Source organism: Stegostoma tigrinum, chromosome 31, assembly GCF_030684315.1.
Source record: "Stegostoma tigrinum isolate sSteTig4 chromosome 31, sSteTig4.hap1, whole genome shotgun sequence".
Taxonomy (NCBI): Eukaryota; Metazoa; Chordata; class Chondrichthyes; order Orectolobiformes; family Stegostomatidae; genus Stegostoma; species Stegostoma tigrinum.
This window is the reverse complement of record NC_081384.1, coordinates 143,492-163,720: the sequence shown is the minus strand read 5'-3', so window position 1 is coordinate 163,720 and position 20,229 is coordinate 143,492. Positions and strand designations below refer to the sequence as shown.

The 20,229-nt window shown below is 42.6% G+C and overlaps 1 protein-coding gene across 1 annotated transcript in view; it reads left to right on the top strand.

Moving 5' to 3' along the window:
* The window catches only part of retreg3 (reticulophagy regulator family member 3), a 58,328-nt gene extending 39,554 nt beyond the window's left edge, over window positions 1-18,774 (top strand). The window contains exons 9-10 of the mRNA XM_048560372.2: window positions 12,212-12,344; window positions 15,392-18,774. Coding sequence (XP_048416329.2) covers window positions 12,212-12,344; window positions 15,392-15,915 — 657 coding nt within the window. The 3' untranslated portion in view covers window positions 15,916-18,774. The remainder of the gene's footprint in view (window positions 1-12,211; window positions 12,345-15,391) is intronic.
* Window positions 18,775-20,229: the final 1,455 nt, after the last annotated feature.

The window sequence follows — 20,229 nt, the reverse complement described above, 5'->3', positions numbered from 1 at the left end:
GACCTGTTGGACCATAACCTGGTGTGGTGAGAAATGAGGGAACCAAGGGTTTAGTGAGAGGGTGGAATTTTTTAAAGTGAATACTACTAACAAAATGCTGCTGGGGATGTTTTAACGGGGTAAAAGCTGACCATCCACAGAACCTGATTACATATATCCCAGAATACTAAAGGAAGTGGCCCTGTAAATATTTAATGTATAAGTGGTCATCTTCCAAAATTCTCGAGACTCCAGAGCAGTTCCTAGAGTTTGAAGGGTGACAAATATAGCCCCATGATTTAAAACGAGGGATAGACTTAAAATACAAATTCTAGACCAAAAACTGAAATTGCTATGAAGTCTCAACAGGTATGGCAGCTTCTGTGGAGGGAAAGCAGCGTTAACGTTTTCTGCTTGGCGACGCTGCAGCCTTCTGGACTCTGTATCAAGTTCAATAATTTTACAACCACCCATGTCCTTACCCCAACCCCACATGCTGGGCCTTGTCACCACATGGGCTGCTACTATGAATGTCCGCAATAAACAAATGCACCTCCCCAGTCGCGAACCATTTTAACTCCCCCTCCCAATCCTTAGATGACATGTCCATCCGGGGCCTCCTGCAGTGCCATAATGATGCCACCTGTAGGTTGCAGAAACAGCAACTCATATTCAGCTTGGGAACCCTGCAGCCCAATGGCATCAATGTGGACTTCACAAGCTTCAAAATCTCCCCTCCTCTCACTGATTCCCAAAATCAGCCCAGCTCGTCCCTGCCTCCCTTACCTGTTCTTCCTCTCACCTATCCCCTCCTCCCACCTCAAGCTGCACCTCCAACATTTCCTACCTACTAACCTCATCCCTCCCCCTTGACCTGTCCGTTCTCCCCGCACTGACCTATGCCCTCCCTACCTCCCCACCTATCTTCTCCTCTATCCATCTTCAATCCACCTCCTCCTCTCTCCCTATTTATTTCTGAACCCACTCCCCAGCCCCCTTTCTGATGAAGGGTCTAGGCCCGAAACGTCAGCTTTTGTGCTCCTAAGCTGCTGCTTGGCCTGCTGTGTTCATCCACCTCCAGACTTTGTTACCTCTTACCAAGAATGTCCCATTGACAGCTGCTAATGGCCCCATTTAGCAGCTGTTGATTTCCCCCTAGGTGACCTCAACTGTTTCTCTCTCTCTGGACTTCATGTCCACCTATCATTTCTTCCTCATTACTCCTCCTATCCCACCTCCAATGTATAAACTAACCTTTTCCCAAGTACAAGATAACAAAATGTGAAGCTGGATGAACACAGCAGGCCAAGCAGCATCTCAGGAGCACAAAAGCTGACGTTTCAGGCCTAGACCCTTCATCAGAGAGGGGAATGGGGAGAGGGTTCTGGAATAAATAGGGAGAGAAGGGAGGCGGACTGAAGATGGAGAGAAGATAGGTGGAGAGGAGAGTATGGATGGGGAGGTAAGGAGGGGATAGGTCAGTCCAGGGAAGATGGACAGGTCAAGGAGGCGGGATGAGGTTAGTAGGTAGGAAATGGAGGTGCGGCTTGAGGTGGGAGGAAGGGATAGGCGAGAGGAAGAACAGGTTTGGGAGGCGGGGACAGGCTGGGCTGATTTTGGGATGCAGTGGGGGGAGGGGATGAGCTGGGCTGGTTTTGGGATACAGTGGGGGAAGGGGAGATTTTGAAGCTGGTGAGGTCCACATTGATACCATTGGGCTGCAGGGTTCCCAGGTGGAATATGAGTTGCTGTTCCTGCAACCTTCGGGTGGCATTTTTGTGGCACTGCAGGAGGCCCATGATGGACATTTCATCTGAGGAATGGGAGGGGGAGTTGAAATGGTTCGCAACTGGGAGGTGCAGTTGTTTATCACGAACCGAGCAGAGATGTTCTGCGAAGCGGTCCGCAAGCCTCCGCTTGGTTTCCCCAGTGTAGAGGAATATGCACATCTGCCAATATGATACACTGTATCCACTGCACCTATATTGGGGAAACCAAGCGGAGGCTTGGGGACCGCTTTGCAGAACATCTCCACTCAGTTCGCGATAAACAACTTCACCTCCCAGTTGCGAACCATTTTAACTCCTCCTCCTCCTCCTCCTCTCCCCCCCCCCCCCCCCCATTCCTCAGATGACATGCCCATCATGGGCCTCCTGCAGTGCCATAACGATGCCACCCGAAGGTTGCAGGAACAGCAACTCGTATTCTGCTTGGGAACCCTGCAGCCCAATGGTATCAATGTGGACTTCTCCAGCTTCAAAATCTCCCCTTTCCCCACTGCATCCCAAAATCAGCCCAGCCTGTCCCCACCTCCCAAACCTGTTCTTCCTCTCGCCTATCCCTTCCTCCCACCTCAAGCCGCACCTCCATTTCCTACCTACTAATCTCATCCCGCCTCCTTGACCTGTCCATCTTCCCTGGACTGACCTATCCCCTCCTTACCTCCCCACCTATACTCTCCTCTCCACCTATCTTCTCTCCATCTTCGGTCCGCCTCCCCCTCTCTCCATATTTATTCCAGTTCCCTCTCCCCATCCCCCTCTCTGATGAAGGATCTAGGCCCGAAACGTCAGCTTTTGTGCTCCTGAGATGCTGCTTGGCCTGCTGTATTCATCCAGCCTCACACTTTGTTATCTTTGGATTCTCCAGCATCTGCAGTTCCTATTATTTCTGTTACAATTTTTCCCAAGTACAGTCAATTTTGAAGAAGTGTCACTGGATTCAAAATGTTAACTCTACTTTGTCTCCAGACGTGCTCCCCAGACCTGAGTTCTCCCAGAAATTTCTGTTTTTCTTTCTGATTTCTAGCATCCGCAATTTTTTTTTTTGTCTATAATTACAGACCAATTAGCCGAACATCAATAGTGGGGGAAATGCTAGAGTTCATTATAAAAGATGCAATAACAGAATGTTTGGAAAACTTGAATAGGAGTGGACAAAGCAACATGGGTTTATGAAAGACAGATTGTGCTTAACAAGTCTACTGGTGATTTTTTGAGTATCTAACGAGTAGAATAGATAAGGGAAAACTATTGAATATGGTGTATTTGGATTTTCAAAAGATTGTTTTGATAAGAACTTGGTGAGCAAACTTAACACACATAGGATAGGTGGTGATATAGTGGCATGGATTGACCATTGGTTGATAGATAATGGACTGAGAATAAATAGGCTGTTTTCAAGTGACAGACGGTGACTAGTGGAGTAACTTGAGAATCAGTGCTTGGGTCCCAGCTATTCATGAAATATACAACTGACCTGGATGAGGCAACCAAATCTAACATTTCCTGATTACACAAAAAGCTGGGTTGAACTGTGAAGAGGATGCAGAGAGACTTGAGATGAGTGAATAAACACATGGCAGATATAGTACAATGTGGCTAAATCTGAACTTTATACATTTCAGCATGGAAATGAGAAAGATAAAAGTATTATTCAAATGATGATACACTGGGACATGAGGATGTACAAAGGAATTGGAGCCCAAAAGGTCAAAGCCCAGTCAAAAAAGTAGACAAGGGGTGCACCAGCAATGAGGAGCACAAATTGTATTTGCTTTCATTGCAAGAGAATATGAGTTCTGAGGTGATGTGGTTTGTTGCCATTAAACAGGACCTTGGTAGGGTTATCTCTGGGAGTGTTGCGTGTACTTTTGGTTGCCATGCCTAGAGGATATACTTACCATAGAGGGAGTGAAGCAGAGGTTCACTAGTCTGATACTAGGAATGACTGTACTGTCCTGTGAAGAAAGATTAATTCTATTAGGCCTGTACTCTCTAGATTTTAGAAGGATGAGAGGGGATCTGATTGAAACATGTGAAATTTTAACAGTACTGGACAGACTAAGTCCAAGGAGGATGTTTTCCCTGTCTAGGAATCTAGAACCAGGGAACACAATCTCTGGATAGGCCATTTAGGCTGAAATGAAGAAACCTTCTTCACTTGAAGGATGGTAAACCCATTGAATTCTCTGTTGTAGAAGGGTGTAGAACCAAGTCACTGGATATATTGAACAAAGAAATATTTGAGTTTTAAAGGCATCAAGGAGTATAGGTAGAAAGCTGGAATATGGCATCAAGATGGAGCATCAGCCATGATCACGGTGAATTGTGGAGCAGACTGAAGGTCAAGTGGTTCCCTGCTCCTATTTTCTATGTTTCTAAAGATATCTCTTTCAGTGCTCAATAAGTGGTTAAACTAATGGGGCAAGAATGGTTTAATCATTTTGTCAGTTGGTTAGAAATCCAGAAACCCAGATGACATTCCTGCTTCCACGACAGATGGCGGAAGCGAGTTTTGAGAAGACTTGTAGCTCAGGTTGAGGTCATGGATGTGAGTTTGCTCGCTGAGCTGTAAGGTTAGTTTTCAGACGTTTTGTCACCATTCTAGGTAACATCATCCTAGGACAAGCCAAACAGAGACACCCACGAGAATTCCTAGAAGCATGGCATTCCAATCGGAACTCCATCAACAAACACATTGATTTGGAGCCAATCTACCATCCTCTGAGAAAAAGAACAGGAAATGACATCACCAACACAGGAAATGACATCACAAACCCAAGGAAACCTAACCAGATAAATAGAAAGCGGGACATAACACCAGCGCTTCACCGGAGGCTCACTGATGATGTTACCTAGAATGGTGACGAAACGTCTGAAAACTAACCTTCCAGCTCAGCGAGCAAACTCACATCCGGAACAGATGGTGGAATTTGAAATTTTTAAAAAATCTTATGATGACCATCGTCAGTTGTTGTAAAAATCCATCTGATTCAGTAATGATCTCTGTGGCGAAGGAAAACTGCTGTCCTTGTCTGCTCTGGCCTACATGTGACCAACAGCTATGTGGCTGAATCTGGTCACCTAGTAAGCCACTTTGTCGTGTCAAGTCACTGAAGAGTCTCAAAGGACAGAAACAGAGTGGTCAACTGACTTTGCACTAGGCACTGGAAAATAACAATGGCAAATTCAGCCCTGCTGATCCGATAAATTCAACTTTAACTAACATGTGGGATGCGTGCCAAAATTTTGAGCTGTCTCATAAACTAGCCAAGCAACAGTCAGGCGTAATCTTACTCATGGATTGGGATCTTACAAACAATGGCCCAAACATTACTTGATCGTTCAAGCAGAGATGGCAGTACTGTACAGTGGGAAGGAGCTAGTCTGGGAATTCTTGACATTGAATTTAGAGATCAAGAAGTCTTCTGGAATCTGAAGTCTGAGGTGTCAGGCAAACAATCTGTCGTGGCCTCCTCAGGAAGTCACCAGAATTGTAGGTGCCATTCTCCAGTCAATTAAATGCACTTCATGTTATATCAAGAAATGGCTGTAGCCATAAGATGCTGCAAAGGTAAGGGCCCTGAAACTAATCAACAAATAAATAAAGTGTCTTTTCACATCCTATGCCAATCTATTCTATGACAGCTACAACACTGGCATCTACCTAGCAATGTGAAAAATCACCTAAGTATATTCTGTACACCAAAAAGCAGGATACAGTCCAATTCAGGCAGTTACTGTGCTGTCATCTAGTATTGATTATCAGTCAAGTAAAGAAAAGGGTCATCGACAGTGCTAAGCAGCACTTGCTTTGTAATAACCTCACTGATGCTCAGTTTGGCCCCTGCTTAGACTACTCAGCTCCTGACTTCATTGGAATTTAGAAGAATGGTGGGGCTGGGGAGGTGGATCCTTTAGAAACATATAAAAGTATGAAGGGAATATATAAGATAGAAGCAGGGAGGTTGTTTCCACTGGCAGGTGAAACTAGAACTATGAGGCAAAGCTTCCAAATACGGAGAAGCAGATTTCCGACTGAGTTGAGGAGAATGTTTTTTTCAAAGGGTTTTGAATCTGGAATTCCCTGCCCGGGGAAGCAGTTGATGCTATCTTATTGACTATCTTTGCCTTAAACTTTATGTTCAAAAATCTATTTTTTTTTTTAACGGAATTGAAGCTGATGGTGAATGGCTGGGTAAGTGGAGCTAAGTCCACAAGAAGACCAGCCATGCTTTTATTGCAATGTGGAGCAAGCTCTATGGGCCAGGTGGCCTACTCTCACTCCTGTTTCATATGGCCTTATGTTCATTGCAGCCTTGGCTCAAACATGTACAAAAGAACTGAACCTGAGGTGAGAGTGACTGCCCTTGACATTAAGGTCAGAGGGGAAGAGGCTAAACAGGGAAGAGAATAGGGCCCTTTAGGGACCAAGGGAGCAATCTATTCATAGAGCTGGAATACATTGGTAGGGTTTTAAAACGTACATCTATAATAAATAACGGATAACAAAGTATGGCCTTGGAAGAACACAGCAGGCCAGGCAGCATCAGAGTTTGTCCTAACCGGAAATGTCAGCTTTCCTGTTCCCCTGATGCTGCCTGGCCTGCTGTGTTCCTCTAGCTCTACACATTGTTACCTCTGACTCAGCATCTGCAGTTCTTGCTACATTGATAGATATAACATAGAAAAGTACAGCACAGTACAGGTCCTTCGGCCCACGATGTTGTGCCGTGGAATAATTCTAATCCAAAAATAAAATAACCTAACCTACATTCCCCTCAGTTCACTGCTGTCCATGTGCATGTCCAGCAGTCGCTTAAATGTCACTAATGACTCTGCTTCCACAACTTGCACTGGCAAAGTATTCCATGTGCTCACAACTCTCTGGGTGAAGAATCTCCCTCTGACGTCTCCTCTATACCTTCCTCCTAACACCTTAAAACTATGACCCCTCGTGGCAGTCAATCCTGCCCTGGGGAAAAGTCTCTGGCTATCAACTCTATCCATGCCTCTCATTACCTTGTACACCTCGTTCAGGTCACCTCTCTTCCTTCTTCTGTCCAGAGAGAAAAGTCTGAGCTCAGTCAACCTCTCCTCGTAAGACAAGCCCTCCAGTCCAGGCAGCATCCTGGTAAACCTCGTTTGCACCCTCTCCAAAGCCTCCACATCTTTCCTATAATAGGGCGACCAGAGCTGGACACAATATTCCAAGCTACTTCACATCTGTCATCGTTTTTGGAGAAGGACAATGTAGGTACAGAATTCAAGAAGAGGGCCTGACAGTTCTTGAGTAGTTTGACACAGGGAGTGAGGACATGTTGGAGGATTTGATGGGTTTAAAAGTGGACAGCTCCCCAGACCCAGGTGAGTTTTACCCCACGCCGCTGTGGGACAGGTCTGATGAAATTACAGAGGCTGTGACCCAAATTTTTAATTCCCCTTTCTCTGCAGGGGAGCTGCCAAAGGACAGGAGGACAGCTAATGTAGTTCCATTTTTTAAAAAGGGTGGGAGAGAGAAATCAGGCAGCACAGGGAAGTGAATCTCAAGTCAGTGGTAAGGGAATTTCTGGAGAAAATTCTGAAGGAAAGAATTAATCTACACTTGATACGCAAGCTTTCATCAGGGATGCTCAGGATGGCTTTGTCAGAAGGAGGATGTGCCGAACAAGTTTTGATTGAATTTTTTGAGGACGTGACCAGTTGTGCAGATGATGCAGTTTATATGGATTTCTGCAAAGCCTTTGCTCAGGACCATGGGAGGCTCAGAAAGAAGGTAAAAGCTTCTATGGGATCTAGGACAACTTGTCAAGGTGGGTCCAAAATTGGCTTAGGTGGTAGAAGGCTGGTCTCCAGTTACACAAACGATGCCCAGTGCCATACCATGGGGATCAGTACTCAGCCCTTTTATTGTTTGTGATCTATGTGATATAGAAGAAAATGTTGTGGGGGGGGGGAAACGTTACAAAGACTTGTTGGATGGTTGATAGTGAGGAAGCTGGTCTTGGGTGACGAGAGGACATGGGCAGATGAGTGACAGTTGGAATTTAACCCTGATAAATGTGAGATGATGCATTTTGGAAGAAGTAAGACAACAAGGGAGTACTCAATAAATGGTAGGACACTAGGAATCCGAGAAATGGGGGGATCTTGGAGTGCTAATCCACACATCCCTTAAGACAGCAGAACCTTGGTGAGGGCAAAACTGAACTACTGTAATACGAAGGATTTGAATGCACTGGAGTGAGTGTAGAGGAGATTGACCAGTGTGTTGCCTGGGATGGAGCAGCTCAGCTATGAAGAGAAGTTGGATAAGCTCAGGTTGCTTTCTTTTGGAGTAGAGACACTGAGAGGGGACCTGGTAAAGGATTATAAAATTGAGGGGCATGGACAGGGTGTTTAGGAAGCAGCTGATAATTTTAATTGAAGGGTCAGTAACAAGGTGCATAATTTTAAGAGGTAAAGCAGGAGGTTTGGGGTGGATTTGAGGCAAGCTTTTTCTTGCACCCAGAGGGTAGTGGGAATCTGAAATGCACTGTCTTGGAGGGTAGTTGAGGCAGGAAACACAAACCTTTAAAAGTACTCAGCTGAACAAAGAAAATTTACAGCACAGGAACAAGCCCTTCAGTCCTCTCAGCCTGTGCTGATCCAGATCCTCTTTCTAAACCTGTCGCCCATTTTCCAAGGATCTTTATCCCTCTGCTCCCTGCCCATTCATTTATCTGTCTAAATACATCTTAAATGACGCTATTGTGCCCACCTCTACCACCTCCACTGGCAACACGTTCCAGGCACCCACCACACCTCTGCGTAAAGCACTTGCCACACATATCTCCCTTAAGCTTTACCCCTCTCACCTTGAAATCGTTACCCCCTAGTAATTGAGTTCGCCGCTCTGGAGGGGGAAAATCTTCTTGCTATCCACCCTGTCTATCCCTGTCATGATTTTGTAGGCCTCAATCAGGTCCCCCCTCAACCTCCGTCTTTCTAATGTAAATAATCCTAATCTACCCAACCCCTCTTCACAGCTAGCGCCCTCAATACCAGGCAACATCCTGGTGAACCCCCTCTGCACCCTCCCCAAGGCTTCCACATGCTTTTGGTAATGTGGCGACAACTGTACACAGTATTCCAAATGTGGTTGAACCAAAGTCCTATACAACACTTGAATAACATTCACAACTATGGGCCAACTGCCAGAAGTTAGGACTAGTGTAGATTATTGTAGTTTCTTTTTTGGTGCAGACTCAATGGGCTGAAGTGCCTTTTGTGTACTGTATAATTCTATGATTCTAAGGTCTGATTTGATTAAGTGTAGCAGTAGGTGCCTGAGCAAAATTGGAGATGATAGGAATCAGGGAAGTGGTTGTGGGGGAGACCTCCACTGGTTGACATCTTTCTTGTTAGGAAGATGGTGGTTGTTGGAGGTCAGTCACCTCAGCTTCATGGTACCTCTGCAGGAGTTCCTCAGGTTAGTGTTCCATTCCAGCTGTTTCATCAATGACCTGCTGTCCATCATAAGGTCAGAAGCAGGAATGTTTGCTGATGACTGCGTACAATGTTCAGCGACATTCAAAACTATTTGGTTCCTGAAGTAGCAAAACCTAGAGAATATCCAGATTTGGGCCAGCAGGTGCCAAATAACACTCATGCCACAAAAGTGCAAGATAATGGCTAGCTACAACAAGAGGCCATCCAGAAGAATCTACCCATTTGCTCTTTGAGAGTCAATGTCGTAACCTTCCCTGAATCTCCCACTGTCATCCTCCTGGGGGTTGCCATTTGATCAGAAACACAGCAGGATGAGCCATGTGAATACTGACTTGGACTATAAATCCTGCAGTGAGTAACTCATTACTTGAGTCATGAAAGCCTGTCCACCATCTACAAGGCACAAGTAATGAATGTGATGAAATGCTGTTTTCTGGATGAAGATTGCTCAAACACTCGAAGCACCCAGGACAAAGCAGCCCACTTGATTGACACCACATCCACAAACATTCACTCCCTCCAACACGAATGCTCATTAGCAGTAGTGTGTACCATCTATTAGATGTGCTGAGGAAATTCACCAAGGCTTCTTCAACAACCTTCCAAACCCACAGCAGGATACATAGTTATACCATCACCTCCAAGTTTCCTTCCAAGACACTCACCATCCTAAATTGGAAACACTTTCACTTTCAGTGGATCAAAATTCCTTCCCCAGTAACACTTTGTGCGCACTTGCAACAAATGGACAGCAGCAGTTCAAGAAGGCAACTCAGCATGACTTTCTCAAGGGAAAATAGGAATGGGCCCAGCCAATCAAAGTGCCTACTGCCTGAATGAATTAAAACAAAACTAGTGTACTTTCTACTTTGTAAATACAAATGGCCAAACAGCATAAGAAGCAAGTGATATAGAGCTAAGTGATCCTACAACCAATGGATCAGATCTGAGCTCTGCAGTCTGTCATGAATGGTGGTGCACAATTAAACAATTCATGGGGGAAAGAGGCTCCACAAATATCCCCATCCTCAATGGACGACAGCGCAAAAGATAAAGTGAAAGCAGTCTTCAGCCAGAAGTGCTAAGTGGATGATCCGTCTCTGTCTCCTCCAGTGGTCCCAAACATCACAGATACCAATCTTCAGCCAATTTGATTCACTCCACGTGATGTCAAGAATCGGTTGGAGATGCTGGATACTGCAAAGGCCATGGGCCTGATAACATTCCGCCTATAGCACTGAAGACTTGTCTTCCAGGGTTTGCCATTCCCCTAGCCAAGCTGTGCCAGCACACTTATAACACTGGCATCTACGTGGCAAAGTGGAAAATTGCCCAGGTATGCCCTGTATGTGAAAGGCAGGACAAATCGAATCCGGCCAATTACCCCCATCAGTCTACTCTTAATCACCGGTAAAGTGATGGAAAGTGTCATCAACAGTGCTATAAAGCAGCACCTGCTCAGTGATGCCCAGTTTGGGTTCTGCCAGGTCCATTCAGCTCCTGATCTCTTTACCTGGCTCAAACATGGACAAAAGAGCTTAATTCCAGAGGTGGGATGAGAGTGACAGCCCTTTACCTCAGTGTTGCATTTGACTAAGTGTGGTGTCAAGGACCCCTAGCAAAACTGGAATTGCTGGGTATTGGGGGGGATAAATTCTCCAGTGGATGGAGTCATACCTGACACATAGTAGCTTTTTGAGGTCAATCATCTGAGCTCCAGGACATCTCTTCTGAAGTTCATCAGGGTGGTATTCTAGGCCGAATCATCTTCAGTTGCTTCATCAATGACCTTCCTTTCATCATGAGGTCAGAAGTGGCAATATGCAGTCACTGGCGACCAATGTTCAGGACCATTTTTGAGTCCTCAGATACTGAAGCAGTCCATGTTCAAATGCACAAGATCAGGATAACATCCAGACTTGGGTTGACAAATGGCAAGTAAAATTCATACAACACCGATGCCAGGCAATGACTGTCACCAATAAGAGACCATCAAACCACTGTCCTTGACATTCAGTGATGTAACCATCACTGAATCCCCCACTGTCAACCCCCAGCTTGTTATCATTGACCAGAAACTCATCTGGATTCACCACATAAACATAGTGGCTACAAGAGCAAGTTAGAGGCAGGAATACTGCAACAGATAACTCACCACCTGACTCCCCAGAATCTGTCCACCATCTGTCTACAAGGCTTATGTCAGGAGTATAATGGAATACTCCCCATTTGCCTGGATGAGTGCAGCTCCGACAACACTGGAGATGCTTGACTCCATCCAGGACAAAGCAGCCTGCTTAATTGGCACCACATCCACAGACACCCACACCCTCCACTACTGACATTCAATAGCACAGTGTAAACTATCTGCAAGATGTACTGCAGAAATTAACAGGAGACCCTCCGATAGCACCTTCCAAACCCATGACTGCTTCCATCTAGAGGGACAAGGTCAGCAGATGCATAAGAACACCATCACCTTCATGTTGCCCTCCAAACCACTCACCATCCTGACTTGGAAATACATAGCCCATTCCTTCACTATTGTTGGTTCAGAATCCTGGAGTTCCCTCCTTAATGGTATTGTGGGTCAACTCACAGCAGGTGGACTGCAGCAGTTCAAGAAAGCAGATCATCACCACCTTATCAAGGGCAACAAGGGATGGGCAATAAATGCTGGTCAGCCAGTGCCGCCCACATCCCACAATTGAATATTTAACAAAACGTTTAATGTTGAAACTTTTCTGTTGGTCCTTGAATAGAGCTTTTCATGATTTCTGGGAGCATGCTGTACACAAATTAGTTCCCTTTAGTTTCTACATCACAGCTATGACCCCACTTCTTAAAATAAAAATTTACTTGTAAAGTGTTCGGATGCTCATTTGTCGTGAAAAGCACTATATAAATACCAGATGTTTTCCGAATTGTGAATTTTTTTTCCTTTTTTTTTGCATGGAAAGCTTGATGACTCCATAATTGCTAAGGAACTGGAAGTTTCGGAATCTGAGCATTCTGACACTGAGGTATCATATGCTGACAATGGAACTTTCAACTTATCCCGAGGACAGACACCGATAACAGATGGCTCTGAAGGTCAGTTCTTCAGTTTCAATGGATGTTTGTTTGAAAGTGTTATTTTATTGTTCAACATGTAGAAAATTGCATTCTATGCAAACACTTTTGATTAGGTGAATTTTGATAGATTATGTGAAACATGTCAAGTATATTCTGGTGCCCTGATGATGTTCCACACTACAGAAGATAGTAATTAATTCACTTAATTTTTATTTTTCCCAAGCTGAGTCATCGCTTTTACTATGGTATACCATGATGATTGATTCAGGGTCTTTTTGAATTGATATTAAGTACTTGTTCAGGGAATATAGCACTTCTTAATGATCTATCATGACATGTAAATTCTTCTAGACTGCTTCAAATTGGTGAAACTATTGGACTTCAGTTGAGTCGAAACATTAGTCTTCCCTTTGTTTACCTCCTGTTACTATCAAGACTCAAGCTCAGCAAATCGATTTCAGCATTCACTGCAGTTAATACAAGTAATACAGGACTTTATTTGTTCATGCGATGTGGATGCCATTGGCTAGGCCAATGTTGGATGCAGTTTTTGATTTCTAGTCCAGTGATATTACCATGTTATTGCCTCCTCATTGTTTAAATTCTGTCTAGTGAAAGGAACGACTTTGGAGAACAAAAGTGGGGTGCAGTTTCTTTTTTTCCTCTATTCGTTCATGAGATGAGGACATAGCTGGCTAGGCAGCATTTATTTCCCAGAGGGGAGTTAAGGGCCAACCACATTGCTGTGGTTCTGGAGTCACATGTAGGCCAGACCAGGTAAGGACAGCAGATTCCTTTCCTAAAGAACATTAGTGAACCAAATAAGTTTTTTCCCAACAATCAGCAATGGATTTATGGTCACTATCAGACTGTTAATTCTAGATATTTATTGAATTCAAATTACATAATGTGCCGTGGAGGGATTCGAGTCTGGATCTGCAGAACATTATCTGGGTCTCTGGATTAACAGTTCAGCGATAATACCACTAGGCATCGCCTCCCCTCATTGTACATTACATGAGTTAAAGAAAAGCTCCCAAATGAATGTGATCCTAAACGAAATGAAACTCATAATAAAGCAGCATAGTAAAATTTGGTAAATAATTATTAGACATTTTATTATCACATTTTGTAGATCACAACATCCTGTGACTCCCTCCGTACAGGTAGGGTCTACCCACAGCGCATGAACTGTAGTGGTTCGAGAAGGCAGCCCACAACTATCTTCTCAAGGACAGCTATTGATGTGCAATAAACGTTATCCCAGCCACCAATGTCCACATCTCTCAAATTAATACAAATCATTTAAATATGAAAAATATTTATTTTTAACATACTTTATCAAAATTTGATTTACTCATGTAAGTTTCAACCAAACCCTCTTCCAAGTGGGCACAGGACTCCATGAAGGCCTTCTGCCCCCAACCATGCCACCCCAAATATTATAATTAGCTCATTTTTGCCCCCACCAAACATCCACATCCCTTTTCCCAACAAACTGAGCACTCTCACACTCTCATGTGCTCCCTCCTAGATTGCTAGATTCAAGAACAGCATCTTCCCTGCTGTTATCAGACTTTTGAATGGACCTCTGCAATGTTAATGTTGATCTCTCCCTCTGCACGATTTTGTGGTAATAAGACTGTGTATTCTGCACTCTCTTCTGCTACCTGATGCACTTTGTATGGCACAGTCTGCCTGTAGAACATGCAAAACAACACTTTTTACACTGTATCTTGGTACATGTGACAGCAACAAATCAAACCAAATTCTCTCCCATATAGCTTGCCCTTCGGAACAACTCATGCACTCTTTCCATTTAGTGCCTCCTTTTCCTCCTTGTAGACCACTTTATTTCTCCCTCCAAGATTTGGATAGAGGAAATATGAGTGACTGACCCACTGTACCTTTTTAATTGTTTTGTTGAACCAAGTTTATGTCCATCTGGTCCTGAGTTTGGATTGAATGTCAATGATTCTGTGAAACTTCAGTCCCTCTTGAGCCGCCTTCAGCTGTTCCGTCTTTAACCCACTCTGTTCCCATTCTCACCCCAATGGCAGCATTGACTTCAGCAGAGATAGCATTAAATTGAGGAAGACGCTTTGGAGACCGCTGGGATAAACAACTGTACTGAAAGTGTTTCAGATAGTAGGAACTGCAGATGCTGGAGAATCTGAGATAACAAGGTGTAGAGTTGGATGAACACAGCAGGCCAAGCAGCTTTAGAGGAGCAGGAAGGCTGATGTTTCGGGCCTAGACCCTTCTTCAGAAAGGGTCATTTCTGAAGAAGGGTCTAGGCCCGAAATGTCAGCCTCCTTGCTCCTCTAATGCTGCTTGGCCTGCTGTGTTCATCCAGCTCTGCACCTTGTTATCTTAGTAGTGAAAGTGTGGACTTTTCAGCTTCAGAAATTCAGTCAGATTAATGGCAGATTCAACATTACATGTTGAATGAGACAGCTCCTCCAGACCAGGCAGAGGGTGGGATAAGGCATAATTCTGTTTTGTCAAAGTCAGAAATCTGCTGTGCGTGGAAACTTCTTATCTCAGCACTCATCATCAAAAAAATAATTTGCATTGGTTGGGAGTACAGTGAAGATTCGTTGCCAGGATAAAAGGGTTATCCTATGAAAGGCTGAGTAAACTGAGTCTGTATTCTCTGACATTTAGTAGAATGAGAGGTGACCTCTTTGAGAGGTTCAAGATTTTGAAGGGAATTGAAACTGAACACTGAGAGGCTGTTTACCCTGACTGGGAATCTAGTAGATAGGTCATATCTCAAAGTGAGAAGTTGATCATTTCTTCATTCAAAGGATTATAAATCCATGGAAACGTCTGCAAAGGACAGATTTTTGGTCGCTCTGAATTGAGGGAAGTGGACAATGACTGGGAAAATGGAAGGCTGAGGATCAATTGTGTGCTTGTTGAATGGTGGCTTGACAGTGTGGTGTACTTCTCCTGTTTCTTATTTTCTTAGAGTGTAAGTTCACTGCAATCCTTATAATAACCACATATCAGAAATATGTGAAGTGAATACTTCATTAAACGAGATTTCCTTTTGTACTTAGATCTTGATCGTCATAGTGACCCAGAGGAGTCATTTGCAAGAGATCTACCAGAATTCCCATCAATAAACCCAAATGTGGCTGGGTTGGATGATGATGATGATGATACGAGTCTGGGTATTCCAACAGCTCCCTACCAAGCTTTGGCACAGGAAGACGTGAGCTTGTTTTCTGATCAGGAGGATATTGATGTAGATATATCTCTCAGTGGGCTGCCATTACCCCTGAATTTCACAGGCAGCCAAGGTTTAACTCTGGCAGGGGCACTAGCCAGTAATATGATGGCAGCTGCATTATCAGGAGCAGATCAAGAGGTCCAAGTGGTGAGGGACAATCCTCCAAAATTTGCTTCACAGACCTGTCATGAACACTCAGGTACAGAAATGGACACTGATGCAGAGGGGGATGATTTTGAACTGTTGGATCAGTCAGAGCTGAATCAATATGAGAATATCACTTCACAGGATCGAGCCTCAAGGCAACAATCAAAGGCAGGTTTCTTTTCAAACTTCCTCCGAAAACAGTAGGTTTGTGGGTGTTGGTGTTGCCAAATTACATCATACTGGACCCAGTAGACATTCGTTGGAAGGCAAGGTTTCCATAATCGTCTTGTTGCAATCACACTGTCTGTTGTTCTTGCTGCTGTTGTGCGTAGTTTAAAATAGTGATTGCCTCAGTGGTTACTACTTGTTCCTCATGGCGGACAGAAATTCGCAGCTAAGAGAGATGTAGAATTTATTGCTGTAAGCCATTGCAAGTTTGTTTGGTGCCCCTTCTAGTTCATTTGGTTTGAAATTGTTTCATCCCAGAAAAGTTATTGTAAGGGATGAAGAAGCCATCCTGCACATCTGCACTTCCAAAATTGTGTTAATCATCATTTAAGCGTTGTTGATTTTTGACTTGGCGCAGTTACCCGTTTTAGGGGATAGAAGTTCTTCCTTCATGAGGTATTTTTGGTGGATATTACTTGTAGACTGCACCATTTTATTCATATAAGTGTCTTCTGTGTTTCTGTTTCGAAAAGTAGAAACTAACCATCAAATTTTGCCAGCAAGCAAGGTGTGGAGTTGGTGCAGGGTAATCCAGTCATCGTTTGATTAGTTGAATTCTAGAAAATACCAATTAGCACGTAGTGACAATGATTAGAGTTGTCCCGTAAAAAGACTTAATCCACTCTCCAGCATGTGTAATGTAACGAGCAATGAAATTCATCATCGGCGGAGATTAATGTTGCTATTGTTCATTTGGGATAGCAAGGCTGGAAAACTTCCAGGATTAAAGCTTTGAGCATTATCCTGCCAGAGACAATAACTAAATTGTTCAGAAGAAGAGGACGCTGATGTTTTTGGGAATGTATACATAGTAAGCTTTGCAGTTCTATTTATCCATCTCTATGCAGAAAAGTTCATAATATAGCAAAACTGAACAGATAAGGAATAGACTATTTATGTAATTGAGGCTTGGTTTCTAAAAGCCTAGTGAGGTTTGAGTGAGGAGATCCGTGGGATTTTGTGTGTTCATCTTTAACGTTGTAAATGCATTAATTCTAGGCAATGCAATACTTTTTGAGTTTAACTTGATTTCTAAATACACTTTAGATGTTGCAAACTTCTCCATTTCATTTTGCTTCTGATTTCTGTGACCATGCAGCTGTTTGCTGCAGTTACACTATTTTTAAATTCATTTCAGTTTAATGTTTTTTCAAGCTGTTTCTTTTAAGATCAGTACATTCTACAGTTCTCATTGGTGACCAGCTTTCCACTTCCAACTGTTATGCCTAAAATGTACATGACCAGAATCAAGGGTTCAAAAACAGCTGAGATGAGTGTGGGTTGTATGGCATGAGCTAACACTGGATACTGATAGTAGATTGAAACACTTTTTTTGTGTGTTATGTCCAAAGACTCAAGCTGTGAACAAGAAAGGAAGCTGTGTCTTTTGCCTGTTTTTTAAGGCATCAGCGATGTAGCTGTAGTAATGGATTAGATGGTGGAAGGAGCTGGGCTGGTTTACTGGACCTCTCTGACTCTGCATTGATGTAGTAGCATGGATCAATTTTTCCAATAGCTGAAATCCAAAACTCAAAACTTGATAATATGTAATTCAGTGCTATACCTGTGTTAGTTATCAGTGGATAATGCAGACAGTATTCTGCTCCCATTTAGAATATTTACCTTCCTTGTAAGCAAAAGCAGTCTGACTGCAGCAATTAAAATGCAATGTTACATTTGCTCAATTAGAGAAAGAAAAAGTAAATAAAATATTTTATGAAATAGAAATTTAACATTGCACTGAGTGACATCACAATTTAATGGATTGGAATGTGGTGTAACTCAAAACCATGCACAAATTGTTTTAAAGCTTAAATTTTTTGAATACATGTTCAGTATCCTTTGAAACTTATTAAAAAATGAAATATTTGATATCGTAAGGCATTACTTTGTTCTGTTGTAGCTTTTTAGTGCAAAATCAAAATACTACGCATCTTGAAGCCTAAAGTAAAAACAAATTGCTGGCAGCAGCATGTCAGGCACCACTGGAGTGGTCGGAGAACAGAATAAACATTTCAGGTTCATGAGCTCCTTTTATTACACTTCTTAATATTCTGCTGTACTTATGCACTTATTGAGAGACTGAGTGATATTCTTAATGTCATACTGGATTAGCAACTTGGCGAACAGGTAGCACAGGAAACACTCACTTACTACAACAGAAATTAAATCACGTCCATCGTTCTAATTTACAGGTTATTAAGTGCAGACACTATTTTGAAGGTAATCTGCTTTTCATCAGTGATCTAGCCCTGTGTGGAGTTAATGCAAATTTTAGGACAATGCAGCTGCTACATGCACCATACCTGTTGCAAGTGTTTTGGGCAATGATCCTTGGTTCATTTTTCCCTGCAAAGTAATTATAGTCATCACTATTTAGACTGAGCCAGCTTTTTCCATTGTAAAGGGGAAGTGTATTTCACAGAAGATTCCATTTGCATCTGAAATTGAAAATGGCAAACAACTGATCCCTCAAATCTTTGAAAATTGTATGAAATTATGTACATATTGATCTGTTTAAAAACTTCTAAAACATTTAGTGATGAGCTTAAGCTTTGAGTTTTTTTTGAGATGACATCTCTCTGAGGACTTGTGGTGTGTTTAAAACCTATTGCAGCCTGAATATATTCATTAGAAGCCCAGACAGTTAGAACTGATAGTTAAATAATGCAAAATGCATTTAACTGTTGTGAGATATGTAAACGTGTATTTTTGATGTTGTATGATCCTCAACGTCACCTGTGTATTTAAATATTTCAAAATGTTAATTTTCAGAGTTTATAACTGACCTGATTCATTTGAAAGTTTTGTAGAAAAGTCATTGTTTATTTTTGAACCATTCATTAAAACAAATTTCTAAAAATAAGAATGGAATTGTGTAGTTTTTAGTTGTATGTCTGTCTGTTATTTATTTCTAAACTGAGTTTTGACCTGTCCATATGCCTGTAACTGTTTTATTTCAGGTATTGCTTTCTGTTTTTATGGTTTCTCCATAATCCTGCTTCTGCCATTCCTGCTGTGCAACCTGCTACGGATGAGATTTAATGTTTGTCACTGTCTTCCTACACACAGGTGCATGAGCCACCTGAACTGCATTGAATTAATTATGTGAAAAACAACTATATATTTTCACTCATGTCCTTCAGCCAACATCCTAAACACCTACTCCATGCCTTTGTTACTCTTGAAGTGTTGTATATAATGATGCTAAATGTGATATAGTGATAGTCAGGAGTGTTGTACTTGACTTTTCTGAGTCATGGCTTCATGTAAGATCAAAGTAGTATGAAATTGCTTTTGGTGCTGCAGAATATGAGGGTATTGCTGGCTGGTCTAGCATTTGCTGTCCATCCATATTTGACCAGAGACAAGTCAATCACACTGTTGTGGATGTGGAGTCACAGAGTAGGTAAGGTTGGCAGTTTCTTTCCCTAAAAGACATCAGTGACCCAGGTGGGTTTTTCTGGCAATCGACAATAGTTTAATGGTTGGCATTCGACTCTCAATTCCGTATTTTTATTGAATTCAGATTCCACCATCTCCCATTGTGGGATTTGAACCTGGGTGTCCAGAGCATTGCCTGGATCTCAGGACTATTGGTGGAGCAATAATATCACTGGGCCAATACCTCCCCAAAATAATAACCAGAAGTTGTTTGAAATGTTTTGTAGATCAACAACATCTGTTGGAAGAAAATGGGGCTAAATTTAATTATCCATCCTTGATATCTGGCCTGCTGGATGTTTTTAGTAATTTCAGATTTCACTTTAAGTTTCTAGCATCTGCAATATTTCTCTTTTGAAGGTGAAGTAAACCTGTATTACTAACTATCTCTATCATCTGTATGAGTTTAAGTGTGTGATCTATGTATGTTTTAATATAATTTATTTTAGAGTTTAGACATTGAACTAGTGGCACTTGATTTTGGTCTTTATATAAGGGAGTATAATGATTATCTTGTAGGTATTTCTGGAGCCATGAACTTTTTTCAAAACCAGAGAGGGGTCTCTGGGGTGATGTTGGGGATTGGCTTGCATTGGGGGAGTTTTATAAGTAGACAGAGTAAACGTCGAGGAGCTTGCTTTCTGTTTTGGAATGATTAGGAATTTTTTATTTTGCGTAGGGGAAATATTCATTGCTTGGAAAGCTTTTCTTTGTAAGTTCTCAGAAGTCATAGCTGAAGTTAGACGTATGAAACCATTTCTCCTAAAGAATCCGTTTAAAACCATTAGGGAACATGTCACTTCAGTGTAAGGAGTTTAGCTTGAAAGTTCCAGATGGTGTTCGGTT